We start from the raw sequence: 11334 nt of genomic DNA, 5'->3' as shown, positions 1-11334 counted from the left end.
CCTTGCATTTTGCTCTTCTGATGGCTTGTTAGAGAAACTTTGTGAGGCACTGGAATTACCTCACAAAATAAAGAAGTTGCGCTCTTATTTAATGCATAAAAAGGCACCTCCTTGTTTTGGATGATGTTTGGAATGAACATGAGTGGAATTGGATTAAAAATGTACTTCCGTCTAATAATACTTCCTTCCAGTCATTATATCTATGATCTCAACCTTCATCCATTGACCTGGGAACAGGCTTGGGAGCTCTTCTGTGATAAGGCCTTCCAGGCTTGGGATTTTTTGGTTGATTGGTCTGTGAAGGATTGCCTCATGCAATTGTTACTGTTGGAAAATTCTTGTCAAATAAGCAACAAAGTATGATGGAGTTTAAGAAGGTCCATGATTCCCTTGAATTTGAACCAGGAAATCCTTTTAGTCGCTCTTTCTATAGAATTTTATGGCCAAGTTATTATCGTCTGCCGCCCAATCTCAAGTCTTGTTTCTTACTTCTGCAATTTTCCTGAGGATTACTCTATCAAATGTGGAAGACTAATTCACCTGTGGGTGGCTGAGAGATTCATTGAACAAAAACGAGTTAAAACTCTAGAACAAGTGGCGTATGAGTACTTAGATGAGCTAATTCAAATGAGCTTGGTTCAAGCGAGCAGATGGGATTTAGATGGACGAGTAAGGAGTTGTCGAGTATCTAATCTTGTAAGAGGGTTCATTCTTTCCGAGTCTATGAAGGATAACTTCTTTACTGTTGTGAGGAGACAACACACCAGTTTGGGGGGTGAGAAGATCTGCCGCTTATCTCTCCACAATTGCTCCCCCTCTATATTACAAAGCAAGGACCTCTCTTATCTTCGTACATTTTCTCTGTTTGGGAGAGACAATCGTATTGAATCATTGACCAGAAGTTTTTTCAGAAAGTTCAGGTTGTTGACAGTTTTAGATTTGGAAAATGCAGCCTCGCATCATTTTCCTGAAGAAGCTGTCAAACTCAACCTCCTAAGTTACCTAAGTCTGAGGAATACAAAGATAGAGTCAGTTCCAAAATCTATTAAGAAGCTTCGAAACTTAATCATTTTGGACCTTAGAAAAACTCATGTCACCATTTTCCCAATGGAGATTGTTGAACTTCGTAAGTTGATCTATTTGTTAGTTGGTGACCGAGACATATATCAGGCTGCTGTAGGGGCACAACTGTCTTCAGGAATTGGGTGTTTGACGATGTTAGAGAAACTATCACTTATCAAGGCAAACGACAAGAACCGGAGCATTGTAAAAGAGTTAGGGAACTTGATTCGAATGAGGAAACTTGGGATCACAGAACTCAAGGTAGAAGATGGAAAAAATTTGTGTGCATCCATTGAGAAGATGGTGCATCTTTGCTCTTTGTATGTGAACTCAGCAAGCAAGGAGGAGTATCTTGATTTGAATTATGTGACGAACTCTCCTCAACTGATTAATAGTCTAATTCTTGGAGGAAGATTGGAGGAAATTCCAGCATGGATTTGCAAACTTAACAGTTTGTCTAAAATAGAGCTCAAATGGTCAAAATTGCAGAACAGCCCACTTGAGGCCATTCAGGCTTTGCCTTCTCTAAAGGAGCTTCATCTGTATGATGCTTACACTGGTACGGTGATGGAATTTAGTGCTGAATGCTTTTTGGGATTGAAGATGTTAGAAATTGAACAATGCAATAGGTTAAGCAAGGTTGTGATTCAAGAACGAGCACTGCCTAAACTTCAAAAGCTGACAATAAAAAAAATGTGATAGCTTGGTCATGGTGCACGTAACAAACTCAGCCAGCTGGAGGAAGTGCTTGTTCCACAAGACCTTATTAGTATAATAAAAGAATGAGAAGCGTCGTGGTTGAAGCACCTCTTTGGTTTGGTTTCAATGAACTAAAATATTGTTGTTATATTTACATGTAGCATGCTGCCATAATTGCACATTCATTTTCTTGGATTGTTAAATCTCACATTTCTGTCAAATGAATTAGTGGTAGATATTTGATTACACTAGTGGCACTACCAATAGTTAGTAGCTTGAAGGTGACAGTCCATTATTTCTAATATTCTGAATATTAAGGCAAGTACTGCATTGCATTTATATTGAAGTTTGGCAGTGGGAAGCACATTCCTTGCTACCATCTAGATTAAGGTTTTCAAACATTCATGAAAACTGCTCTATTCATTCACCAACCCCCCCCCCCCCCCCCCCCAAAAAAAAAAAAAGGAAAAGAAAAGAAAAACATGATTTGTCATCTATCTTGAATCTTAATTTAGATGTGAAATTCCCCGATTTGTGTAGGGACCAAATTACCTTACCTGCTTGCTGATCTTGTGACATGTGGATTTTGAGGATATATGAAGCTAAATTCTTTTAAAAGTCAACCTAAATAAGTTCTTTGGTGATTAAGGGTGAGTTTGGTTCAGTTTTTTGTAAAACTTCATAATGAAAAAGTTAAGTTTTCAAAAAGTACATAATAAAAATGTGCATTTTCAAAAATCTGAGTGTTTGATAGAAACTGTTAAAAAATGCTTTTTAAAAAAGCTGAGTGTTTGGCTAGCATTTATAAAAGTGACAGTTTGAGGGATAAATTACCAAAAAGGACAATGTATATATAAGGGAGTTTATTTCATACTTTTTTTTTTTTTTTAGATGTGAGTTTGGTTCATACTTAAAAATCAACTACTTCATCATACTTAAATCAATTTTTCTTTTTCTAAAAAAATTATTTTTTTCTCATCAATATTAGCTAATAATAACCTATCACTTAAGATTTATAGTGAAAGTATTGTGAAAATATTATGATAAAAATTGATACTGATTTTAATTTTAACGTGCTATTAAAATTATGTTTTTCTCTTTCTAAAAAAATTATTTTTTTCTCACCAATATTAACTAATAATAACCTACCACTTAAGATTTATTGTAAAAATATTGTGATAAAAATTGGTACTAATTTTAATTTTAACATACTATTAAAATTATTTTTTTCTCTTTCTAAAAAAATTATTTTTTTCTCATCAATATTAGCTAATAATAACCGACCCCTTAAAATTTACTGTGAAAAAATTATGGTAATATTTCATTATTATTTTTTTCCTTCTTTTTCCACTCATTTTTTATCCTCCACACGGCATTTCTTTCTTCTTCATTTTTTTCCTTTTTTTTTTCCCCACTAAATTTCTCCTCCACACACGTACCCGTTCTGTTTTCTTTATTAATCCTTCTTTCCTCCTTTTTTTTATTCCTTCCTTGCCATTCCTCCAAACACCAGAACATTCTCCTTCTTCGACTCTTTTTTTTTTTTTTTTTTTTCCTTAGCACTTCGTCTGTTGGTTCTTGGCGGAATCAATAACATCCCACTCAGGTTCTGGCAACATAGAATCCATCGGAGTGCGCGACGAAGATGAGGCGGTGGAGTTCGAAGACGGTGAGTGGCTGAGAGGGAAGGGCTTGGAGATCAAAAATGGGGTCAACGTCGAAGTCGAAGTCAGAGTCATCCGGGTTTGATTAGGAGGGGTTCACCGATTTGATCGAACCCAGAGCTCGATGTTGTTGATGCATTTAGCTTCGATTTTGTCCTGTAATTCTATCATTTTGCTATATTCTGATGTTTTTTTTGTTTTGTATTTTGAGGAATCCTAATTTGCAAGGGATTGATTTTTTTTTCCTTAGTTGATTTGGGAATTTGTTATAGATTTTTTTGTGTTTGGGAGAGCAGAGAGATGATTTGGGAATTTGTTATAGATTTTTTTTGTGTTTGGATTTGGAAATTTGTTGGGAGAGCAGAGAGATGAGATGAGAATTGATGATTTATCAAGGGTAATTTGGTTATTTTTGGAAGAGCCCAACGGATCAAAATCAAAACGCGCATGAGCTTTTTGTTTATGGACCTCCAGAGCTCCATAAACTCAAATGCGTGTCTTTACAAATATAAAACGCAACTTCTTCCAAAAAGTTGCTTTTTATACTTACCAAACATTATTTTCGGGCTGGCTTTTTTGAAAACGCGCGTTTTGGGCTTCAAACGTTGAAACAAATGGGCACTAAGTCCAAGACCCAGTTAATGATGATCTGGACAGGATTGGGGGATGCTTTGCTTGTAGTTTGTGATTAGGAAGGATTGTCATCCATGGTCTTCCCACACCTTAAAGCCAATCCTATCATCAATTTTAAAGCAAGCTTCTTTAGTAGTAGGCCTTTATGTCCCAGAATTGCTTTCCACTAGCGTGAGCTCTTAGAGGGTACTTTAGTTGCTCTGGAGGATGTGCCTCTCAAGTATTTTCATATGAGCATTTTCACCCATGGGTTGTCTTCCCCAATCAGCATATTCCATGCTCACCTCTGCCATTAGTGTTTTGTTTGTATCTTCCATTTGGGAAAACCCCTAGCCTCCCACTGCTTTAGATTTACGCAAAGAATCCCAAGATTTAAGGCATAAAGTCTTTTTGTCCTCTGCCCTCCCCAACCAAAACTCTCAATGCTACCCATTCATTTTAGAGCAAACAAATATTTGAAAAAGTGAGAGATTACATGATATAATCATATAACTTAGTGAGGCTATTGCCATTGGTCTTGTTAGACAATCCCTTGCTATTCGGGATAGCACTTGTCCCTAAGATCCATGGATTTGACTCTGAATCTTTTCCACAACTTCATTGAGTGAATATTGTCAACTGTTATGATGGAGTAGTAATTTTTTAGTTCTTCCTTCAATTCTTTTGTTTGGATTGATGAAGAACGGATAAAGACCCAAAGACAAGAAAGCCTCACTCCTGAAGGATGTGGAGAAAAATAAAACAAAATAGAGACTAAACCAGTACTCTACAGATTGAAAGTTCTTTCGACAATCTACTAGTCAACTACCATTCCTATGGCAATATTTTTGCAACTTTGATTAGTATTACTTCCATTGCTACACAAATTAAAAAAATTTAAGGTGGAACCATGTCTGTACAAAAATGGTTACCTTGCTAGACCAGCAAATTTGTTGAAGGACCAATGTCCTTGATCTAGAACCTAGTCTGTATAATCGAACACATACACAAGTACACCTGTTTCCAGCATGTAAAGCTTTTTTTTATTTTTTATTTTTATTTTTTTACACCACAAAAGAAAACACATACTACGGTTCCACATGATTTATACAAAAACAAGCAGTTTAGTTAGCCCATTAGCAAATCATTGACTACAATGCACCCTATTGCTTTTCCTGTATCTTTCCAATGATTGATGTCTTCTTCTAGGATTGAATCTCTCCATATTATGTGGTGCTTCCTTGTGAGCCTTGGTTAGAATCATCTTGGTTAGAATCATCATGCTTGTGATTCCCCTCCCATAAATTGGAGAGATTTGGGGGAAGAGTAAAGCACATAAATTATTAAATATGTAAATTACCTAATTTACCCTTATTATATTAAAAAAATTACAAGGCATTTTAAAGTTAAAAATAAAATCACCGTAACCCACAGGTCTCAGTTCTCTCAAGCTCTCTGCGTTCTCTGTGTTCTCTCTCAAGCTCTCTCGGCGCTCAAGCTCTCTCGGCTCTCTCAGCTTACACTGGCTCTCTCTCTCTCACACAACTTCTTCACTGTTCTCTCTCACGCCTAGCATTCTCTCACAAAGGTAAACTCTATTTTTAATTTCTATTTCATGGGTTTCTTTTAAGTTGAATCAAATAACTATGTTCTTAAAATTGTGGTTTTATTGGGTAATTTCTTATTAATTGTGATTTTATGGGGTAATAACATGTTATTTGTGGGTGGATTTCGGATTTGAGGGCTTTTTTTTTCTTAAATTTTAATGTTTCAAAATATTGCTCATAACGTGTTTGATAAAATGCTTGAGTGAGTCTAGATTGTGAACTTGCATAAATTTGTATATTTTGGCTATGGATCTGTGTTTCTTATTTATTTTTATTGGGTAATTTCTTGTTTTTTGTGAAGGGGTTTCTGATTTGGGTAATTTCTTGTTTTTTTTTTTTTTTTTTTTTTTTTTTTTTTTTTTGTGATGATTTGCCTAATATGTTTGTTAATGATTTGCCTCAAATTAAAAACGTGGCATGTTTTAATCATTGAGATAGACGACAATCACTACCATTTTTTCCTTTTTTTTTTTTTTTTTTAATTCTTTTGAATGATAAGTGTGAGACATTACCTAGAGTGTTGTCTGCAATGTTATAGTGCTTAGTTTGAGTTTCTGTACGCTGCTTACTTTGGTTTTCATATTTTTTGGGGTGGGTGGGTACTGGGTGCGGGGGTATGTAGCTCAGTTTGTGGTGCGAATGTATGTTCTAGTTCTATTTAGAAACCAGGATATCTCATCAACAGTACTGGGTGTAGGGGTATGTAGCTCACTTTGTAGTGCGAATGTCATGTTCTAGTTCTGTTTAGAAACAGGATATCTCATCAACCAGTTAAGGGATTCATAGATCAATTTACTTGAATGAATATAATTTTCTTCCCAGTTTCATATGCATGTCAAGAAGGGAAGTCCATGCTAATAACCATTTATCTGCCTTGGCTTCTTGACTAGACTTGTCCCTTTTACTGTATTTTTCCCTAAAAGCTTACATTACATTGGTAATGTCTCACACTGGGCTTGCAGAAAGAGTCAACATGTGACTATCAATATATATTTGCAAAATGAGGAATAACTAAAAATAGCAATTTCAAGAGCATGCTTTGATAAGGTAGATTTGCCTTTTCAACTTATGGCCTGTTATACTTGTTAGATGAGTTGTGCTCCTTTTTCAAGTCTACAGTTATCTCCTTTTTCATTCCTTCTTTCTTACTATTTTTTTTTTTTTTTTTTTTTTCTAGAAAACTATCTCTCGTCTTATCTAAAAACCAAAAACAACAAAACCGGCCGCTCGCAAATCCACCTATATCGAATCAGTCTCAGACGAGGTTGGTTAATTTTTTTTATATGGTAATATTTATTGTTGTTTTTGGCATTCATTGTGTTTTGTGTTTTGTGTTATATGCCATGCGCCTGAACTGAATTACATGTTTGTGAAAATGCCTGTGAGAAACAACCAACTTATACTAGTATTTATTTTTTGTAAAGCTGAATATGCAGAACTAGCGTATACTTTGAACATGACCGCATGCATTTCTATGAATCCACTGTGCCCATTAGGTAGTCTGTATTTATGATATGTGTATACCTTTTACTAATAATTATATACACACCAATGACATAAATAAGCACTTGGGTTGCACAACAATGTTTAAAGGTAGCCTCTTATGTTTAGATGATGGCTCATGGGAAGATTCTCGCCATGGACAATCTTAGGAAGCATTGCCATCAGTATTAAGAGGAACTAGAGGGGAAGGAGTGAAGGACTAGGAGTCCTTGAAATAATTCCTTGAACTAGAACGTGTATTTCATAACTTTTTGATATCTTCATAAACCCATATACCCACACATGCATGCACTCAATGTTAGAATACCGGTTATATGATTGAATTCACCATTTCCTAATAACTTAAAATGGCTATGAAGTTGTTTCTTTTATTTGATTTTAGTTTTAGTCATTACTATAACCATGAAGTGGCATTTCACTAGCAAGCCAAATTCTTTCTAAGTTTTATATTCTTATATAATAGATTACACAAAACACATTGAATTGTAATAGCTTAGTGTTTTTATGCATATTATGGATTGTAATAGCGTTTCTGTCATGGGATAATTTTATTAGATGGATAGACAAGAGAATAAAAGGAGACGTGTATTGCAAATTTGGGAATGGAGACGTAGATTATGGGATTGGGAATGGAGACGTCGAATGACAATTGCTTATGTAGTTTGTCTTGTTGCCTATTGGTTAATACTTCGAAGGAGGCCTCAAAGGAGACAAGTAACTTACTCAGTTAGTAGTTTGAGTTTAGAAAGACGAAGTGTTCGCGATGAACTAATGAGAGAGATAATTGAAAATAAAAAGTGTCGTGATATTATACGCATAGGGCCTGGAGCTTTTTTAGATTTGTGTGACATGCTACGTAAAGAAGGTGGCCTCCAACCAACACAACGAGCAACGATTGAAGAACAAGTTGCCAAATTTCTTTACATATTATCACATGGTGTAAAGCATCGGGAAATATCTTTTTTTTTCCGTCGCTCTGGTGAGACTATAAACCGTCATTTCCATCGAGTGTTAAGATCTGTGATACAACTAGAAGAGAAGTTTCTAAAACAACCTGATGGATCTCAAACTTCAGTAGAAATACTCAACAGTTCTAGGTTCTTCCCATATTTTAAGGTAAAAAAAAAAAAAAATTATTATACTCTAATAGCTTAATTGTGGTATATATAAAGATTTTAATATATAGAAGTAAGTGCTCAACAATTTTAGTTCTTCCCATGTCAAGATTGCATTGGGGCAATTGATGGAACGCACATTCGGGCAAAAGTTCCTATTGAAGATGCACCAAGATATCGTGGTAGAAAGGACTACCCAACACAAAATGTGCTAGCGGCATGTACATTTGATTTAAAATTTACATATGTTTTGCCTGGATGGGAAGGAACTGCGTCAGACTCAAGAATTTTAAAAAATGCATTAAGTAGACGAGATAAGCTAAAAGTCCCCCAAGGTAATTTTGTTAGAAAAAAAAATAAAATATATATATATATATATATATATATATAGCCATTAGTGTATATCAACATAATGAAGCATATCATTCCTATAGGCAAATATTACCTTGTTGATGCTGGATTCATGTTGAGGAGCACGCTTCTTGCACCTTATAGAGGAGTTCGTTATCACTTAAAAGAGTATTCAAGAAATCCACCACAAAATGCTAAAGAGTTATTCAACCTTCAACATGCATCGTTACGCAATGCGATTGAAAGAGCATTTGGAGTCTTGAAGAAAAGATTTCCTATAATAGCAAGCTCAAATGAACCATCTTATGGAGTTCCAACCCAGAAAAAAATAATTTTAGCATGTTGCATTTTGCACAATTACTTGATTGGTGCAGATCCGGATGATAGAATTCTTCGTGAGGTGGATGAAGAAATTTTAAACAATCCTGAACCCCATGAACAGCTTGGTGTGCAAAGAGAGAGAAATAATGATGATGTTGCCCAAGGAGAGATTTTAAGAAACTTAATAGCAACTGATATGTGGAGGGATTATACATCCAATCCAACTTGATGTTATTCTAAATTTAATAATTGTAGACAAATGTTTCTAGTGAATTTGGAACTATATCTTTGTTTTAATGGGCTGATTCTCTTTAGAATTGTTTTATTATTTAATTTTCCTCTTTTGGATTTATCATTTTGTATATGATACATTTAATTTGCTTGGGATAAACTATTTAATGAGTTTTGATTGTGACTTGAGAACGTGTTTCTTCTTGTGATGTTTGTGTGAGACTTTCCTCTTTAGTATGCAAAATGAATTATTCCTCTATATTGTCCTTTAAGTTGCGTTGGCAACTTTTTGCTTTCGACTTGCTTATGTTTGCCTACTTAGTTGTGTTGGTAAAATGAGCTTTTATTATTTCAACCATGGATAATGTGTAAATATATTTATTTGCTCAAATATTTTTTTATAGGTTCAAATATGTCAGAAAAAAGGACTATTGATGATGTGGTTAAGAAAGATAGAGAATATTGGACAGCTGTTATGGATGATGCACTTATTGATGCACTCTTGCATCAACATCATCTAGGTAACAGAAATGGTTCAGTCTTCACCACACATGCCTATGACAATATTGTGAAGGAATTGCGAGAAAAATTTGAAAAACCAATAGACAAGCAAAAGGTGAAAAAATCGCATTAAAACCATTAAGTATAATTGGTCAGACTGCTATGATGTATTTAAGAATGGATTGAGTGGTTTTGCTTGGAGTCCAATCACCAAAATGTGGAGTGCTAAACCAGAAGTTTGGGAAAGTCTAATTCAGGTTTGTCACTCATACTCTAGGAGTTCAAGACTGTTCTTATTCAATTCCCTGTTTAATTATTAATTCAATGATCAAAATTTCTCACTTCTCATCAATTATCCTTTTAATCTAAGTGAAAATTTATCAATAGTTTCCTAGGAAATTTCTCTTTCATATTCTTCTTTGTATATAGTATTAATGCAATGATTATGACAACCCGATCCCATTTCAAAGATTATCCTTTTAATTTAATGGTATATACTATATATTATTTTCTCCTGATTTGTCTTTGGGAGTGATTTTCAAGAGCATCTTTGTGAGAGAGCTCCAATATTACCCTGCCCTGTTCATTTCCTTTTGAGCTCCAATATATTTCTAATGATTAATAAAATTAATAGCTTTGTGTGTAATGGGTTTATTTTGTTGTCATTTTTTAACAGGCTAAACCTAAAGCAAAAGAGCTTAAGAACAAACCAATTCCAAACTACGACAAATTGGTTGAGCTTTATGGAAAAGATAGAGCAACTGGGGAACAATCTGAAACTGCATCAGAGATGAGGCAACGGTGGGCTACTTCAACTGGAGAGGGCTCTATGGAGAACATTGAAGATATTGATCATTTAGTTGCTCAAAATGAAGTTACTTTGGAGAGCTGTGATAATGTGGGTGATAATAATGCGGGTGAAGCCTCCTCAAAAGCCAAAAAGAGAAAAACATCAAAAAATGAGGACATGGAACAAATTATGGGAGCAATTCAGGATGTTGCTTTAGCAATGAGAGAAGGAAATTCAGCACTTAAAGAAGGAAATTTAATTTTTGAGAGGAGCTTGGCACGTCTTCCCATTCCTGAGCAAGACGTGTTCCATCTCTTGGATGAGATAGGAATTGATTCTAGATTGCGAATGAGGGCTTATCTCTATCTTATTAAGAATCCAGATATGTTGAGAGCTTTTATTGGCTATCCAGTGGAGGAGCGCAAGGAGCTATTGTTCACAATGATGTCTAGTCCTTAAATTTCTCTAACAGTTAGGCAAGTAATGTTCCAAGACAATTTTAGCTTCTAAAAACCTTTTCAATTGACCATTAAACTGTAAACTCTTGGGATTAATTTTTCTTTGACACTAGCTTGTGTTTATTTTTAGTTTTTCTTTCTAAAACAAGTATGTTGACAATTACAGATATGGTCATAGCTCATTGTAACAGTGTCCTTTTTTCAATGGCTTGAAAACTTTGTCTGCTTACATTCATTTTTATGCTTTTCACTTCTTAGTTGTCAGGCATGATACAATGTCATATGAGGCCTTTGATTCAAAAATTGGCTGTACTGCCAATGCTCACCTGCTCCATCTCCCCCACCCCTCTTATATAATTATATATCAAATTTGATTATATTAGAGCTGTAGGCATATTCGATTTGTGAGAGATGACTTCA

At 34.9% G+C, this 11334-nt stretch overlaps 3 protein-coding genes across 4 annotated transcripts; all 3 read left to right on the top strand.

Annotated features, from left to right (window-relative positions):
- The first annotated feature begins 381 nt into the window (after positions 1-381).
- On the top strand, positions 382-1761 carry LOC115986140 (disease resistance protein RPM1-like). Its single transcript, XM_031108996.1, has one exon. It carries the CDS (start codon positions 382-384, stop codon positions 1759-1761), a length of 1380 nt encoding a protein of 459 aa, XP_030964856.1.
- A 3797-nt stretch (positions 1762-5558) lies between these two features.
- On the top strand, positions 5559-11234 carry LOC115984313. Of its 2 annotated transcripts, XM_031107305.1 has the most exons (4): positions 5559-5625; positions 6822-6908; positions 9570-9923; positions 10343-11234. In XM_031107305.1, exons 3-4 carry the CDS (start codon positions 9882-9884, stop codon positions 10913-10915), a joined length of 615 nt encoding a protein of 204 aa, XP_030963165.1. In that variant the 5' UTR covers positions 5559-5625; positions 6822-6908; positions 9570-9881; the 3' UTR covers positions 10916-11234. The 2 variants fall into 2 exon arrangements, with proteins under 2 accessions (XP_030963165.1, XP_030963166.1); XM_031107306.1 differs by lacking the exon at positions 6822-6908.
- LOC115986139 (putative nuclease HARBI1) lies at positions 7765-9167 on the top strand. Its single transcript, XM_031108995.1, has 3 exons — positions 7765-7861; positions 8373-8597; positions 8697-9167. Exons 1-3 carry the CDS (start codon positions 7765-7767, stop codon positions 9161-9163), a joined length of 789 nt encoding a protein of 262 aa, XP_030964855.1. The 3' UTR covers positions 9164-9167.
- Positions 11235-11334: the final 100 nt, after the last annotated feature.

This window comes from Quercus lobata, chromosome 4, assembly GCF_001633185.2.
Source record: "Quercus lobata isolate SW786 chromosome 4, ValleyOak3.0 Primary Assembly, whole genome shotgun sequence".
In the NCBI taxonomy this organism is placed as follows: domain Eukaryota; kingdom Viridiplantae; phylum Streptophyta; class Magnoliopsida; order Fagales; family Fagaceae; genus Quercus; species Quercus lobata.
This window is presented reverse-complemented; position numbering and strand designations above follow the sequence as displayed.

Excerpts from the sequence above, each read along its gene's own strand:
- LOC115986139 (XM_031108995.1), top strand. The coding sequence starts at position 7,765 with ATGGGATTGGGAATGGAGACGTCGAATGACAATTGCTTATGTAGTTTG. Across the intron at positions 7,862-8,372 it reads GGAGGCCTCAAAGGAGACAA|ATTGCATTGGGGCAATTGAT; the intron begins GTAACTTACTCA and ends TCCCATGTCAAG. Across the intron at positions 8,598-8,696 it reads TAAGCTAAAAGTCCCCCAAG|GCAAATATTACCTTGTTGAT; the intron begins GTAATTTTGTTA and ends TCATTCCTATAG.
- LOC115984313 (XM_031107306.1), top strand. The coding sequence starts at position 9,882 with ATGTGGAGTGCTAAACCAGAAGTTTGGGAAAGTCTAATTCAG. Across the intron at positions 9,924-10,342 it reads TTTGGGAAAGTCTAATTCAG|GCTAAACCTAAAGCAAAAGA; the intron begins GTTTGTCACTCA and ends ATTTTTTAACAG.
- LOC115986140 (XM_031108996.1), top strand. The coding sequence starts at position 382 with ATGATTCCCTTGAATTTGAACCAGGAAATCCTTTTAGTCGCTCTTTCT.